At 42.0% G+C, this 17,548-nt stretch overlaps 1 protein-coding gene across 1 annotated transcript in view; it reads left to right on the forward strand.

Annotated features, from left to right (window-relative positions):
• The window catches only part of LOC142967986 (electrogenic aspartate/glutamate antiporter SLC25A12, mitochondrial-like), an 18,683-nt gene continuing 1,135 nt past the window's right edge, over positions 1-17,548 (forward strand). The window contains exons 1-15 of the mRNA XM_076107675.1: positions 1-12; positions 476-529; positions 2,603-2,745; positions 4,213-4,328; positions 5,078-5,217; positions 6,687-6,833; positions 7,586-7,724; positions 8,792-8,885; positions 9,626-9,710; positions 10,947-11,028; positions 12,195-12,353; positions 13,317-13,369; positions 13,590-13,670; positions 15,552-15,692; positions 17,213-17,351. Of these exons, the coding sequence (XP_075963790.1) occupies positions 1-12; positions 476-529; positions 2,603-2,745; positions 4,213-4,328; positions 5,078-5,217; positions 6,687-6,833; positions 7,586-7,724; positions 8,792-8,885; positions 9,626-9,710; positions 10,947-11,028; positions 12,195-12,353; positions 13,317-13,369; positions 13,590-13,670; positions 15,552-15,692; positions 17,213-17,351 (1,585 nt within the window). The remainder of the gene's footprint in view (positions 13-475; positions 530-2,602; positions 2,746-4,212; positions 4,329-5,077; positions 5,218-6,686; positions 6,834-7,585; positions 7,725-8,791; positions 8,886-9,625; positions 9,711-10,946; positions 11,029-12,194; positions 12,354-13,316; positions 13,370-13,589; positions 13,671-15,551; positions 15,693-17,212; positions 17,352-17,548) is intronic.

The following is a 17,548-nucleotide window of genomic DNA, read 5'->3' on the forward strand; positions in this document are numbered from 1 at the left end:
ATGGCGGTCAAGGTGACTCCGTCAATATTTCTCATCAGATATTAATTCTAAAGGCAGAGAAACCGACCGTCGGATACAGAGGACAGCATGTCTGTGCGGACGCGTGGGTTTTAAAGCTATATTCTCAAATGCAGCGGAGTCCCCCGCCCTTGTATTTCTGCAGCTTTACATGGGTGCATCTCTGCCGGCCTGCAGAGACAGCTGTCATTTATTTCCTCTGTTGCATTTGTATATGAGAGAGATTTTGCCTTGAAGATGTTTTATTTACGGTGATTTTCGTATGCATGGTGGTGTAGTTGTTTTTGCATTAATCTATGATCGATTGCTAAGAAAATCAAAGCTAAACAGTGACAGCATGAACTTCAGTTTAATCGACTAACAGACTGAACACTTGCATAGTATCGTTAATTGTAGCCACCATTGTGATAATCTGACTGAATTTCCTTTATAACAAATCCCAACTTGTGTGTTGTAGGTGCAAGCAACAAAAAGAGCCGAGCCACATGGCTTGAAGACTATTTTTTTGAAGGTAAGAGTGTTTCTCACAGTAAGCCAAAACATTTCGAGCTTTAACCAACATGGCAACAACACAAACAGAAACTGTGTGTTACAAGTGTACTAACGCGTTGTAGTGTTTGAGTAGTGTCTGTGTGGTGTCCATCAGGATAAATAGTTCAGTAAAGGTCACACAAATGCTTCGACTAATTTTGGATCTGCTTCAACAGAGAATCTCCCCCTTGCTTTTTACTTTGTGTGTTTTCTGATCTTCAGCATGTCGTTGCGTTTCTCATCCCACGCTTTCTGCTCCCCTTCAAAGAAACAAGTCCCTGCCATTAGCGTGTCGGCTTGTTTACCCTAAAAAGTCTTGTTTGGAGTGTTAAGTTGTTCTTTAAAGTAGGGACTCTGTTTGAGGTACAAGTTGCCTTATGATCCTCGTGACTCCCCAATAAGAGGGCTGCTTAATTTGTAATGCATATTCAGGTGGAAGAGTTAATTGCTGGAAGCTTATTCTGACTGCCTGTATAATTTGATTAAGAACTACTCGAGGCCTACTGTGAGGGTAAATGGATACACAGTCATGTGATGGAGTAATGTGGCAATAAATTGCTTGGAATTAATATTTTCACTTAATTCAGCAGAGTGCATTGAATTGTAGCCCTGAAAACCCTTGGCGTGAAGGTCTCCTCCCACACTCTTTCTCTGTTTACCTCATGCTCCCTCTATCTGAGCTTGGCTCAGACCCATGAGCGTGGCCTTTCTGTTGCCAATTCATGTGGCAGTTCTGCTTCCAGAGCTATCTCTGTTCCAACTTGAAACCCAACCCCTGCTCTATAAATGACCTTTCGTCTTAAAGCACGAATGAGGTCTCATGTTAGGCACAGCTCTGTGTTGGCCGTGCATGTTGCTTCACTCAAGTGCAACAGAGTCCGCAACACAGCGCTTGCAAGGCGATCGTTATCGATTAAGTTATTGTCACTATACGTGTTTTCATTTTATCAGTTAGAATTTGGTTTTGGGCATTATGACGATTTTTACAGTAAGACAACGGAAATTAGTTTACTGTTAAAAATGTTTCCGCACCATTTGTACCAAGGTATCCCTTTAAGACAGGAGCTACAGTCTCTGGTTGTTTCAGGTCATTGCAAATCAGTGATTTATGTTAATATTAGACTCACAAGAGTTTTACATTAATGTGATGAAGCACCTTATTTGTTCATGCATTTAAATCACTATCCGCAAAAAAAAAAAAAATCATTCACATCTGCTTACTGTATCCATACATGATTCATGAGTTAATTTTCAGAAAATGTAGTATATTACATTATATAGTATATGGCATGATAGAAGATTTCATCGATAGTTGTTACTCAATTTTTGGTAGTTGTGGCCTAAAGGTTAGAGAAGTGGGCTTGTGATTCGAAGGTCCCAGTTCAACACCCAGACCGTTGCGATAGAATTTAAGTGGAGAAACCCTAAAGAGCAACACTTGCTCATCCCAGACCCTGGGAGACCCTGAACCACCAAATGCTCCTCTGGAGGCAGCAAATTGTACTAAGCAGCCTCCAGGTTTTAATTTGTGCAACTGTGTGTTCTTGAAAAAGAGAGTCTGTTTGTGAGCAGTACTTGCCTGACTAAATAAAGGTGAAAACACAGTTACATACTGTTCCCCTATCACCTAATCATGTCATATATTACAAGACAGTGTACGGCACAACTTGCACTATCTATATTTTATGTTATGTTGTATCAATCATTTGAAAGAGACGCATGTTTTTCAATGCATTTTTCATGATGAGATGAGGTAGAGCATTGTGTAAATTTGAAATACTGTGTAGCGGCACTAAACTGAGACCCATATGTGGTATAAAAAACTGTACACAAACAACTTATTGTCACAAAGAAAAGAGAAACCGATCGAGAGACATGCAGTAAAAACAGACTATAGTTGATTTATCACATATCGGATGTTTTTTCTCGCTCTCGGGGCTCCACATCATTTTCTTTCTATGCACACTGGAAATTCGACCCTATGGATTTCTAATCTCAACCCACATACGAGACATCCACGTTGTTTACAGCTCTGTCTCTGTCTCGTCTGCAGTATGCCAGCGTGGTGGAGGATGGAGAGCATTACATGACCCCAGGGGACTTTGTGCAGAGTTACCTGGGTCTACATGCACAGCCTCAGCATAATCCCAAAACTGTGGAGCTGATAGCTGGAGTGGCTGACACTACTAAAGATGGGTGAGTGCCTACAGAGATGTAAGGAACGTTGCTGTGGAAGTCCTTTGTTGATGCAGACATATGTTCATACATTATGCATGTATTTCCTCAACACATGTTTTCTAGACCTTGTTTTGTATTTTCAGGGTGCAGGTTTCCTCACACTTAAATTCCCAGTGTCAGCTGTAATAAATAGTTTTGGTCTAAAGTAGCCTCTTGGTATTCCTTTGTACAGTGGCCGTCATAATTCTTTTAATCCCCTTTGGTAAACAACATGATTTTTCCATTATCTTGACATTTCTCCAGCAGTCGCAACGGTTTTGCCGTTGGAGGCAGCCACTGCTACCGAAATGTATATAAATGTAAATGTCATGGTTTGTTGTCCTGAGAGCAGATGACATGCTGTCAGCACATAACTACTGTACATGAATGGGCATTATATCACAAGACCAAAGCACAGCAGTGCCGTTTTAGCTGTCATGTGAGGATTATGTTGTGTTTAATGTACTTACATTATGCCATTATAGCTTCTGTTGATTCCTGAACTAGTGTAACAAATTACTGTACAAGTATTGCACCAATAAACTGGTGTATTGGTCAAAACCTTATTTGCCACCCTTGACTTCCATCCATTTAGAACCAGATACATTTAGCTTTTATGGGTATATTGTCATGTATTTCTGTTTCACCAGGCTCTTTAGACTCAACAAACCACCTGGATTTCACATGATCAAGCAGCAATTAACCTTTAAGGCCATTTTGACATCAGTTTTCTTCCCAGTGCCCCGTCTGCTGCACTTTGTTGATTTAAATGTTCTTCAGATTCACTGAAGCACTGTGCCACCAACATGTGCCAAAGAGACTGTAAATAATTTAACTCCATTTACAAAGTAAATAAGTATCTTTATCAGTCAGTTTTACACCTACAGCTGATCGATTTAAAATACAGCGATAAGATAAGCAAAAATGTATCTGCAGTCCCTGATTCTAGCTGCACGTGTATTCACTTCTAATTAGAGTGCAGATAGAACTCCACTTTGTCTCATGAACAGCTGAAAAAATATAAAAGCAGAAAAAGTTAAAGATTAAGTTTCATTGTAGTTTATTGTTAATAATAGTAATTGTAGTTTAGAATGAATGCCGAAGCTCAACATGGACAGGAAAGTAAAAAATGGAAACTTGAACATCTACAACTCCCTTGACAACTAGGCAAAATTAAGATCTTGTGATATGATTGAAAGCTTCAGAACAGCTGATGAATGCACTTCGTTATTGGTGAAATTGTTTTCTCAAATGCTATTTCCAAGGTCAAGAATGAACTCTAAAGCTCCTCTGAAAAATCACATTACTGCATTTGCTTTCTGTCCTTTTGTCAGGCTGTTATTTTTATCGGTGTAAATGTTTTTGTTTTTTTCCAGTATTTTTTTTGGGGTAATTCTGTCAAAGATACTGTGTTCAGATAGCACTCTTTCTTTCTTATCCAAACAGACTGATCTCTTTCCAGGAGTTTCAGGCCTTTGAATCAGTTCTATGCGCCCCGGATGCCCTGTTCATAGTTGCCTTTCAGTTGTTTGACAAGACTGGCACAGGAAACATCTCATTTGGTATGTACATAGCGGTACACACTGGTGTGGGGGTGTCATGCTTAACTACAGGGGACTAAGCATCTTGTTATGTACATACAGGGTAGTTTAAACTCCATAACATTAGCATGATTTGACTTAAGATGTTATCAGGTAATGACAAATATTGAAGGTGTTTTTTGTTGTTTAAATTAATAAATAATAGAAAACAACGATGATGGAAAAGTCCTAAAATGTACTGCCAGAGGAGGGTTCAAGGCACGTGTGCCATTGAATATTCTGCGTTGCAAGTGCTATCCTTACTAAAGCATGTGTTGACAATGTCTTTTTTTTATGTATTACATATGCTAGCAGCACGTCTCATCTCAGTGCACGATAGCAGGCGAGCTTTGTGAACATCACATTATAACCAGCTCCATCTGACAAGCAGAGAAATGAATCCAGCATGTCATAAACCAAGAGATACAGAGTCTTACAAAGAAGCTGCTGCTATACTCTGTCTGTGCAATGGGCCTCCATAAAGGCGACTGAAATTGAGGGCAGTGCTTATACAGACAATTTCCTGGATGGACTCAAAACCCTCAAAATGTAAAAGGAGTGAGACTGTCAAGCAGCCTATTCAGCTTTGCAGTCCAAATGGACTCTTTCCTCTACTTTAACGAGGTTCTCTGCAAATGGAATGGAGGACGTGAGATGGATGTTACAATTGCATCTTGCATGTTTTTCCCCTCTGTCTCTTGTTATTGCTCACTCATGTCTCACTCTTGCAGAGAATGTACGTGACATCTTCAGCCAGACCACAGTGCATCACCACATTCCCTTCAACTGGGACTGTGAGTTCATCAGGCTACACTTCGGCCATGAAAGAACCAAGAATCTCAGTTACACAGAGTTCACCCAGTTTCTCCAGGTATATATTTGATTTTGGACGCATCTGACCAAGTGAGATAAAGTAGAATTTAGTGACTTAACCACTTACTGGATGAAAGTGAGGATAGGGACATTTTATTTGTTTTCATTGCTTACAAGTATGTTGTGAATTCATTGGCCTCAGCAGCTCATAAGAGGAGCTAAAGATAAGAAGTTTTGTATGTAAATGCAACATGACAAAACATGTTATTTTTCCAACATCTTGGAAAGCGCGCGTCAATAAATGTGAAACCGCTCATAATGACCACCTTCATCCCTTGGTGAGGCATTTTTATCCTGCCGAGGTACAAATGGAAATGACGTAATGTGAACGACATGCCATATAGGATCTCTCAAGATAATGGGGTTTGTGGTGTGAAGTTGCATCTTAAGTGTTTCATCTCTTTCGCTGCTTTAGTGGTTTGCGGTAGCCCAGTTTGCCATTAAGACACTTAACGTTGTTGTTTTGCGTTATTGTTCGTTGCGTGTATCTCCCTGAGAACCCTGTGCTCTTAAACCAGCAGCATCAGTACGGTCAGGGAGGAACCTGATTTGGAGTTGAGGGCTGTGGTCTCAGGCAGAAGCTGGGTGGTCCGAGAGTTAGACAGGCTGCGCTGCAGTGTGGGATCCCTCAGAGCACTTTGTGGTTTATCAAACTTGACTAGGGCTTCCCTCCGCTACACCAAAGACTCTTGTGTGCGCAGGATTTAAATTACATCAGTAATTATTATTGTCTTGTTTTTCTGTCATGTCTAAGCACATTTCATTTCTTGTAACTGGGCATTACTGAAAATACAAAACAGTACAGATCTATGTGTAGATTTGATTGTTTTTCAAACAGTCTTGGCTTCCACCTTGTGGTTGTTGCAGACTTTGGCAGACAAGGTAGAGCGTTTGCAGGCTTGAAAAGTATAGTGTTTGTGAGGCGACAAAGTTTTCAACAATATAATCAGCAAACATTGTGAGAAATAATCTTCAGCAACAATCCACCGATGAAGTTATCAGAGCCAGAGTGTAAAGATGAAGTAACAGCTGAATATCGCAGTGACGTTGCTCTGTGATCCTCTGGTTGTATGCGATGAGCTCTGACAGCAGACATTGACTCGGGATCGGCCTCCCCCTGCATCCCCATCTGATTGCATGGTTGTCATATTGAATCATCTTCCTGCGGACACACCTGCCGGCCGCCTCACCAACCACAAGGCTTGACTCCGACATCAGACTTCTCGGGACATGGTTTCCATTAGTCTCCAGAGAGACGGTGGTGATTACCGAAGCCAATGTCTGACAATGTCACATCTGATAACTTTCACATCTGTCCGACACTGACATTATTACACTTTCATCCTCGAAAGCTTTATTTCTCTGTTACCTTCTAATGTGATGTTCCTCATCACAGGAACACATTCTTCGCCTCTTTTGTCAGCTAACAGCTTGACCTCCTCTCTGTGTGTGTGTGTGTTGCTGCAGGAGCTGCAGTTGGAGCATGCCCGCCAGGCGTTTGCACAAAAAGACATGAACAAAAGTGGCACCATCACTGCCTTGGACTTCAGCGACATCATGGCCACCATCAGACACCACATGCTGACTCCATTTGTAGAGGAGAACCTAGTTTCCGTAAGTTTAAGACCAGTTGGTAAACATTTAAAGCGGCTGTAATCTATATGTTTATAGTACAGAACTTTATAGCAAGATTCAGCCCATTGTTTAGCTGCCTTGTGCGCAACTTTACTGTTTTGGTTCAATCGCTCTCATTACATCGTTTTCGGCCTCAGCAGGCAGCTGTTTTCCGCTAAAAGGCTAAAAGCACTGTGCAGTATCTGCTCAGCAGCAGACAGACACAGGTAGCGACTGGCTGAAGAACATAGCGGAGCATTTAACGGCTAGAGAGCCAGATATTTTCTCTGAGGAGTTGGTGGAGACCAAAAACAGAGCTAAAAGGAGGCTCAATATTAAGCTTTCATTCAGAAACAATTTCAAATGAATGAAAGATAATGCTGCTCTGTAACTGCTGGATGTGTAAATAAATAACTGTTTGCCAACAGGTTTGCCATATGAATTAAAAAAGTTATATGTCAGTGTTGTGCTCACAGCTTGTTTTCACTGCCCCCAAGTGGCCACACAGTATGTAAAAACTATTTACAAGAAAGTAATAGATTAATCAATTTTATTGATAAAGCCTAACATCACACATTTGCCTCCATGGCTTTCATTAGGATCCAGGGAGTCAGCTATAGCTTGAACATCCATATTAGTAATTTATATATTCAAGTACTCACTTAGCAGGACGAGGAGGTTTAAGATAATATAAGATCCCCGCTGAAGCCTTCCGATACTGAAGCAATGGCAAACTTTGTATCTTTCTCCAGGCTGCAGGAGGCAGCACCTCCCACATGGTGAGCTTCTCCTACTTCAACGCCTTCAACGCCCTCCTTAACGACATGGAGCTGATCCGCAAGATTTACAGCACCCTCGCTGGCACTCACAAAGACACACTTGTTACCAAAGGTACAGCTGAGACACTTCCTACACCACTGAAATGAGTCATGTGTCATTTGTGATATGAAATGTCGCTGTGCGATGATGTCTTAACTTTCTTGACAGAGTGGTGTGAGAGAACACACAGGGAACATTTACTGTAGCACTAAATTACGAAGGTAAATCAACATTTTTAACCTGGTAATCAGATCACCTCCTACATGTAGACCTGTGCAACTTATAGTGTTACTGTCAGTGACATCTACTCCTATTTCTGTTTCCCATTGAGACGCAAACTGTAGACTGGTGTTCCTCTACCTTCCCCCCATGGTTTTCATCTTCATGAAACGATTTTGGGCAAATAGTATTTGCAAATAATTCTTATTTGTAGAACCAAACATATCAGATTGAGTATAAAGCAACATTCACATGTCATCTGTCAGTCACAGAAAAGTATATCATTGCAGTACTTGACATCAGAGAAGCAGGCTTGTAACCAAAGGTTGTAATCCTTGGACCTGACAGGAAGGTCTTTGTGGGGGAAGTGAATAACTAACTCGTTTCCCTCCTTTAACAGCTACCATTAGAAAGACCACCTGATGGTAATGGAGCTTCTCAGCAGGCAACGGTAAAGAACTGAATACAAAGCACATATAAAAGAGTGACGCGAGGTGCTGCTGAGAGAATGCATGCTCAGTTAGTGTACTCCAGACACAGAACTAAGATAATGGTTTTAAATATGTCTCGGTAATGTCCTTAATTATCCTGTTTAGCAGCAAGCATCTACAATAACCAGAGGGTCCTCACCCCAAAAAAACGTACGTACAGGTTGTCTGACTGTGTCACGCAACATGCGCCTGTTGCTGGTACTCTCCGGCAGTCTTTTTGGACTCCCATAATGACATATGACTGCAAACAACATATTCTGCCGTATAGATATGAGGACGTGTTGGAAGTAACACTAAAACAAGGAACAGTATTTGCAAATACTATTTGATACTAGCCTGCTGTAGAAAATACCTGACGTGGCTAACCCCCTATCTTTCTAAAGTCCTGTTTGCATCCAGTAATTTCTTCTTCTCTTTATTGCGTTGTAGAGGAGTTTGTTCATTCTGCAAATAAGTTTGGTCAAATCACTCCAATGGAGATTGACATCCTGTACCAGCTTGTTGGGCTCCACTCTCACTCTGGGTAAGGGTGCTGTATTTGTGTGTATAAATAGGGAAAAACATATTTTTAACAACTAGAACTGTTGTGTTGAAGTGATTGTGACTAAAGATTTGTAAATGTGTCATTTCTTTCATATATTTGTGGTTCCAGGTAGCTTAGTAAAGGTGGGGTAAGCACAGTTTTAAAGTCTTTAAACAAAGACAAAAATGTACGCATTGAAAGTTGGTAAAAAAAATTGAAGCAAAATCAACACAGAAATTTAAGTTATCATATCTTTTCCACCTTTGTCCATGAAATCACCCTGATAGGTACTGCTCTTCCTCATATTCAAAACATTTATACAAAACCTTGTTTTTAGTTTTTTATACCGCCACCATTAATGGATTAAATATGTTGCAGGTCTGTTTATTGGCTGTAAAGATAAAGTTATTGCTCATTCAGTTCAACAACAGTGTCTCCAGTGGCTGATTTACAAGACAAACATAAAACCTGGATACAGACTTTATGACGCGTCGGGCCAGTGGGGAATGTTTGCGTCTCGAACATTTAGTTACACCTTCATTTACTTGTTGGGCCACGGGCACTCTTCCAGCTTTGTTTGTCTGTTGTTTAAATTAGCTTGAATTAAAGTTGCAGTAACTTCAAGTTATATGCCAGTAAAAGGTCTGTGGAAAATCTTACATCACTGACTGCTCGCATGAGATGCAGGGCTCTCTGCTTTTTCCCGGCCTAACTCCATCTCTCCCCTGCTATGTGTTAAGGCGGCTGAACCATGCAGACATTGAGAGGATAGCCCCGTTGGAGGAAGGAGCCATGCCATACCACCTCGCAGAGGCCCAGAGACAGGTAGCCTGATTGACTCCTCTAATACCCCTCACATCCTGCCTTTTATCAAAGCCTTTTCCCTTTCTCACTCGGCTTCCTTCTCAGAAAGGAGCTAAAAAGGGAGAATGTTCTCTCGCTGAATTAGCAGAGTGCCCATGTTTTTCTTCCCTTGTGAAGTGCATTACTTTAACTCCTAGATAAAAGTACACCAATTATAGTTATAGAAGAGGAATGGATTGTTGCGCTGCACCTCTCCATGAAAGGCTCTTCCCACCTTTTATTCAGTATAGCTGCACATGAACATGCGCTGCAATCACACATCTGAGAAGCTAATAAGAGGCTTTTATCAGTGTGGGGCTTGAGGAGTTTTCGGAGCCTTTAGAAAAGTCTGCTAATGGCAGGAGAGGAGTGAAGGTGGATTTGGGGGGGACAAAATAGTTCCTGCCTACGCCGGATAACACGGCTCTATATCAGGCTGTGGTCAGAGCTTTCAGGCCACTCATGCTCCTGGGACTCACACTCAGAGGTCTGGAATTTGATTCCTTTGGGGGGGATGCAGCACTTCTCAGGCCTGCCCTTTAGTGGAAGTAGGCTAATTGTTTAAACCCTTTGATCAAGACCTCGATCTTGTTAGCATGCAACCCCTTGGTGGAAGCATCTGGGAAGAGGAAAAGCCTGATCTGCTCAACTCCCTTCACATCTGGTCTGGGAAAAGTTACTCACCGCCTCAACCTGCAGTGCTGCGCACACACATACTTTAACAGAGTCTCACTCAAACTGTGTAATATTCATGTAGATTCTTATCTGTACATGGAAAAGGCTTGTGGGGCTAATCTGTTCCCCTGCACAACAAAGAAAACAAAGGGGCTCCACTTCCAACATCAAACACCAATCCCGAGATCAAGTAGATAAGAGAGAAAGTATACTTGGTTGTAAAAATAAAAGAAGACCTTTAGCTTTCAGCCTCCCACATGTACCATGTGTGGAAACTTAGCTTGAGGTTCAAACAGTCATTTACTGTATCAGAGCTGGTCAGTCTGTGACATTTAATACTGGCTGATGATGAATTAGACATTATATGACATGTCCGCATTCCATCGCCTTCCTCCGTTGTTGAGTGCTCCGCAGCAATCTTTTTCCACAATGTATCTGGTTCGCTATAGTTTAATAGCCAGCCGATTCATGGTCTGTGTTCTGATCCCCCACTTGTCTTTCTCCAGATTAATTTGACCACTGGTGTCTTTTTCTCCTATACAGCACACTCACGAAACGTCTCGGCCCGCCTGGCTCCAGGTTGCAGAGTCAGCCTACAGGTTTGCTCTGGGCTCAATCGCTGGAGGTGAGTGACATGTCTGCGGCGGAGCACCCGGCCCGCCCGAGGGGTAACCTTAGCCGGCCAGACTGGCGCGCTGAGGCCCCGGGCCGGCCATTGTGCTGCATGGGAGAGGTTGTGATGTGAGGCTCCGGCATTGTGCTGCCGTGCCTCCAGTGGCTCCAGGCTGTCGTTGGAGTCGGAGCTTTGGAATGACACAAATCTTCCGTAACTGCACTCTCTGGAATTCTCCATCTAATTACACTGGAAGGAACTGATACAAGGAAGTCTGACATAACTGCACCTCAGATAGGAACACACTCTGATCCTGTGTGTGTGTGTGTGTGTGTGTGTGTGTGTGTGTGTACTGTCCCCAAACACGCACTTCTCATTCACCAGTGGTCAATTCTGGCAGGGTCAAAAAGAGATATATATCATAAGGCTCATGGGGAAGCTGTCGCTAATGAGCTGTTTCTCACGATGCCTCTGTGCTGACCGAGCTGTTTGCATGTTTGAGAGAAGAGTCATTACAGCAGCCTTTGATGTCAGACAAGAAAAGGCAAGTAAAGCTGAGAGCAGGAGTTTAGTGCAACTTGCTGCCACCCCAGACAGTTTTCCCAGTTACCAGACTTCCTACTCTGAGCTTTATAACAGTTTGTTTATAGTTTACGCACAAACACACTTCTGTTTATTTCTCAGTGACCGTTAAACGTCTCCTTCCCAAACATATCGTAAGAATTATTATTGTACAACCCTATTGTGTAAAAATATAACAAATTCATTTGGGTGACAGGATGGCTTATATGCAACAAGGTCCAGGAGCTGAACAGATAATCAAATCTATTAATCGATCAACAGAAAATGATATATGAAGTAAATTGTTCATCTTTGGGCATTGTACTGTCGGTCGGACAAAGCAAGGAATTTAAAAGAAGCCACCTTGGACTCTGTGAAAATATAATGAGCATTTTAAACTCTTTTCTGACATTTAATCAATTAGGAAAATAATGATTAGTTGTAGCCCTAATCTTTACAGTTATAAGTATGTGTCTAAGAAAGCCATACGAGCTGATACATTTGTATTAACATTGTTTGTGACATGTTTTTGAGATACTCACAAATTCTGCCGAAACAGTGTTCCTTGAAAAACAGAACAAAGATTTCAACCAGTGCCAAATGTGTGTGTTTCATAGCGACCGGTGCCACGGCTGTGTACCCCATCGACCTGGTGAAGACGCGCATGCAGAACCAACGCTCCACAGGCTCCTTTGTAGGGGAACTGATGTACAAGAACAGCTTCGACTGTGCAAAGAAAGTGTTCCGTTACGAGGGCTTCTTCGGATTTTACAGAGGTAATCCTTTACAGATTTGATCGTGCGTAAAAAGAAAATCTGTGTGCAGGCCAAACACATGGCTCTCGTGCAAAACAAACCATCTGATGGGAAAGCATTAGAGTTTGTCAGTGTGCTAATATCAGCAGCATGCTTTGCTAATTGATACCAGAAACCTTTGCCCTCCCTGTTCAGCAGTGAATAAAGCAACACCCAGGGGTCGCGTTTTCATTATCTCAATACCTGGGAGAGCTCCCCGAGGAAAATGACCAGCAGAATTCATGTAGTAGCAGTGTCTGATCTGCCTCTGCCCGGGTGTGTGATAATGGTGCTGATGGCTTGTGATATACAACACTTCTACCCTCGGGCTGCTCATATGAAGGAAGTCAAGACTGCCATCTACTGCTACCTCCACCACTGCAGCTCTTTGTTGCTCTGATCCGCTTCCCTCTGCCTTCCTTCCTCCTCTCTTGCACACGATAAGAGGGTGATTGAGTCAGAGACAGACACGCTCGGCTGTTTTCTGGCTGCATACCAGCAGCAGTCACTCAGCAGCTCCTTCAGAAGTTTATCTGGCTTGATGAAGGACAGACGGTGAAACAGTACGGCGGTTATCGCCACCGTAGCACCCAGCCTCCCCCCCCCGATCTTGTCCGTGACCACACAGCTCTCTCTGTTCCCTACCAACAGTGGGATCAGGCCTCAACAATGCTGATCCCATGCGCACCAGCAGTGTCATATTTTTGGACTTTTGTTCACTTTCAATGGGACCTTTGTGTTGTAGCGCATCAGATGTATCAGCCACATCTGTAAATATTTATGGGTTTGTTTTTACGCACAAGAGAACCCTGCAGCTTACATTGTTCTAGCTGTCAGTAGACGTATCCATTTGACAAAGAAAAAGAAAGACCAAAAATTTGGAGCCAGGCTTTGTCTGTCTCTCAGTCAGGTATTCTAATGGTATCTATGAATAATATTTTGCAGGTCTGCTCCCGCAGCTCATCGGCGTTGCCCCGGAGAAAGCTATCAAACTCACGGCAAGTCATTCCCCCGTGTAGCTCAGAGTGTTTCAAAAAGTTGCTTCAAATGACTCACTGAGAATGAAAAACATGCATAGAGTGCAGAAGAAGCGTACTCGTCGCAATCAAGATGTGACTGCAACCACAAGTTAACATTAATGCCCTGCTATCAAGATTGGGATTGTGTTTCATCTGCCTTTTGTTCTTGATGTCTTCTTCGCTCTGTTTTTTTTTCCAGATGAATGATTTTATCAGGGACAAGTTCACCACCAAAGATAATACCATCGCTCTGCCTGCAGAGATTCTCGCTGGAGGATGTGTAAGCATTACTTTAGTGATCTTTTTTTAAATTCAGTCTGTAGATCAACTCAAAAACAAGTAAAGGAACACCTAAAATATATTCAAAATATACATGATTTTAACTAATTAATGTGCGTAAATATTGGAAATTGAATCTGTCTTATATTGTTTGATTTAAATGCTACTACTAATGTAACTCCTACATTTTTGATAGTGTATATCCAACTTGCCTGTTCCCTTATAAGATGGATAAATAGTGTAGTTAATCAGTAAGTACAGGAGCAATCAAACTACATGGATGCACTTTAGATACTGCATATTGGATGTTTAACATTATAACATGTTGAAGGACCTTCGGGGCTACATAGCTCTTTGTTATAAGGCGAAATCTAATGACTATATACAGTACAGTGGTGGATGAAGTGTTTAGGTTACACTCCACCACTGACTATATACACAAAAGGTCTGTGTGTTCATGTTGATGATGGACCTTCAAACATTTTTCACCATAAAATCCTCCCAGTCAGGTGAACTGATTTTTGTTTTAGCGTTTTAGCCAAGAACGCATTTTACTAGATTAGTTTGGGGAATTTATTAACAAATGTTGTATTTTGAGTTTATGATTATTCAGCTTCATATGTCAGATAATCTGTTTGGCATCCTACATGAATACAGAAGTTAACCTTCGTCCCTGAATTCTCTGAATTGGGACTTTTTTTTTAAACATTTTGGCCATATTGCAATGTAAAAGCATCTTACATAGATTACTAGATTAAAGATGTAATTCCTTCACTGAGTGAAACAGGCCGGCCTTGCAGCAGAGCCCGCAGGTTGCTCACAGAAGAGCGGGGTCTGCAGGGTCGTGACCCCTGTCAGGGTGTAATTGTAGGAAGAGGCCCTGGAGGTTCCTGGATGAAGCTGGGTTTAGCTCAGTGTGATTGAGTTTGACAACGCAGAACATACCTGAGGTATGGTCACAGTGCAGGTCCCCACACAGGACAACGAGAATACACAATGTTAGTTACATCCCATCCATGGACTGCATGCCCATTATATTTATATTTATATATATATTTGTTTATATGAATTGGACGACACCCCCATGTTATTTTATAAAAGTTAAAAGTCGAGTTACTCTGACGGCTTGTTAGATTAGCGCTTCCAGCAGAGAAGAGTACTGGAGAAGATAAAAGAGATGGGACGAATGCATCAATCTTCAGAGCAGCGGATATTCCCCCTCCTCTTTGAAAATGACTAAATGTGCCCGAGCTTTTTTTAGACCTTAGCTCGGATGTTTACAGATAAGACCCCTGCCCTGAATGTCACCAGCAGCCATCCTGGGGCCTGATTAGATTTGGGGAGTGTGATAAATGTGGCCGAGTCAGAGGGTGTCATGCCTTTAGGGCATTGCTTGCCCGGACCCCGAGCCGTCCGGGTGATTCAGTGCTCTCTCCCCTGGGAATGGGGCTGAATTGGGGAAGTGTGCGGGGCGAGGCCAGGCTGGGCCGCTCACCCTGCCACAGGAGGTGCCTCAGGGGAGGCGAGGGGGCAGAGGGCTGGTGCCAGGGTCAGAGCCTCCCAACCATGAGCCGGGGCTTCTCCTCACCCTATGCCTGCTCTCCTCTGACCCCAGTTGTTCCTCTATCAATGCCTGCTTTTTCCTCCTCCTGTCAAGGCCACTCTCTTACGATATGAAATCAGATCAGGGGAAAAAGTGCCTTTTGTGCTGAAGTTTACTGAGATAATTAGAAAACTCCTACTAGGGAGAAGTGCTTACACAGCATTACATTTTCACCCAAAGTTCACCCCTCGGATGTGTAAGCTCAGGCAATCTTAGAAACCTACATGTTTGCATACAAACCACTCATCTAGTGTTTCTTTGTCCTGTTGCATCCTGCAGGCTGGAGCTTCCCAGGTGATTTTTACCAATCCTCTGGAGATAGTTAAGATCCGTCTGCAGGTGGCTGGAGAGATCACCACAGGCCCCAGGGTCAAAGCCCTGAGTGTTGTGAGAGAACTGGGCTTCTTTGGCCTCTACAAGGTAGGTCAGCACCTCTGCAGCACCGTGACGTCTGCAGCATCAACCTCTGTTAACTGTCGTACAAGGGCAACGAAAGGTGTCTTATGTTCCTGAGAGACAACACTGAAAACATGGAGAGTTTAGTTATTGTTCACTTCAGTGTATGTAGTAACAATGGAAGACATTTTTTAGACGTTATTCTACCAATAATTAAAAGTAAAAATGCCCATCAAAGTTTCAGTAAAGCCAAAGTTGACATCTTCAGATGTTTTATTTTGTCCTCAATTAAAAAGAAAGAGATTCAATTTTCTTTCATATGAAACAAAGAACAACAGCAAATCCTCACAATAAAGGTGGAATTGAGACATTTAGTTTTTTGGGTGAAAAAATACATAAACAATTAATGGAATTAAAATAACTGCAGATTAACTTGATTGTGATTAACCAAGTGAATATTTCAGCTCTACTTTTAAGTAATAGTTGCAACATTAAAATGTGACGGCACTTAGTCACAATTAAAATTCCTCCTTGCAAAATACTACCTTAAACAAATACAGAAGTAGGATAGTATACTAAGTATCATGAGTGAAAGTACTTATTGTTTGTGTAAGTGATATATATGTAAAATATTTCTTTATTGGATTATTATAATGATGCTTTAACTTTTAAAAAGCAGTTTGAATATTTAATAGGTTAAAGAGGAGTTACTTTTAGCTGTATTGTTGGATGCTTAAATCTGTAACAATGCTTCTTTTTTTAAGAGAAGAACCATATTGTTTGTGTGAAAAAATATGGTCATGTAAAATACAGTATTTGAGTACTACTTCACTTTCCACAATTGTGTATTAAGATAATGTTTGTTCCTGTAATGATACACAATACTACTGTATTTGAACAAACATTTGTGTGCGTGTATACAGACATAATGGAGGTCAGGATCACAAATTTGAAGATCAAACAGCCCTTTTGCTGACTGTTTGCAATTTTCTAAAACAGCGTTTAAACATGCAAACTGTGGCCAACAACCAACAGAAAATTAGTGAGGGATTATGCTTTGCTACTGCTGCTTTTCCAGATCCTTGTGGGTTTACTAGTCATGTGCTCATACTCCATACTTTAATCAGTAGCAGACAGTGTGTGGCTTGTTAAAAAAAAAGAAAAGCTGACTTCCTTTTGGCAGAAGAACCTAGCACACTGGGTCCATGGCGAGGGTCTGTGTGTGTGTGTGTGTGTGTGTGTGTGTGTGTGTGTGTGTGTGTGTGTGTGTGTGTGTGTGTGTGTGTGTGTGTGTGTGTGTGTGTGTGTGTGATGGATCTCTCTCTGGAGGCCCTTTGCTGCAGCTCTGCCTGGGGGCTCTTTGGCTCCATCATCACACTAAAGCCCCCTGTAGGTTGAATAAGACGGCCCCCAGACCACTTAATCCCTAAGACAAACCTCCTCAACCACTGCCTCTGGCCATGACTGACTGTGATGTGTATATAAATATATATATATATATATATATATATATATATATATATCTCTTTTTTTTTTTCTGTTAGGGAGCCAAAGCGTGCTTCCTGCGTGACATCCCCTTCTCCGCCATCTACTTTCCTGTTTATGCCCACACCAAGGCAAAATTGGCAGACGAGGACGGAAGGCTGGGGGCATTACAGCTGCTCACTGCTGGAGCCATTGCAGGTAACAAACATCTGGAAAGCTCAGCGTCTGTGGATATCCAAGATTAATTCAGAGATGTGCCACATTTTCTGCTCCAAGAAATGCATTTTGGTTTTCTCCCAGCCGTTGAATCTCACAATGCCCTGGCTGCATATATACGGTGCTTATACATGCTTTTGTCATATCGCACTATACAGTTCCCATTTCAAGCCCTGCGT

This window comes from Anarhichas minor, unplaced genomic scaffold (assembly GCF_050575085.1).
Source record: "Anarhichas minor isolate MPS153535 unplaced genomic scaffold, ASM5057508v1 ptg000004l, whole genome shotgun sequence".
Classification (NCBI taxonomy): Eukaryota; Metazoa; Chordata; class Actinopteri; order Perciformes; family Anarhichadidae; genus Anarhichas; species Anarhichas minor.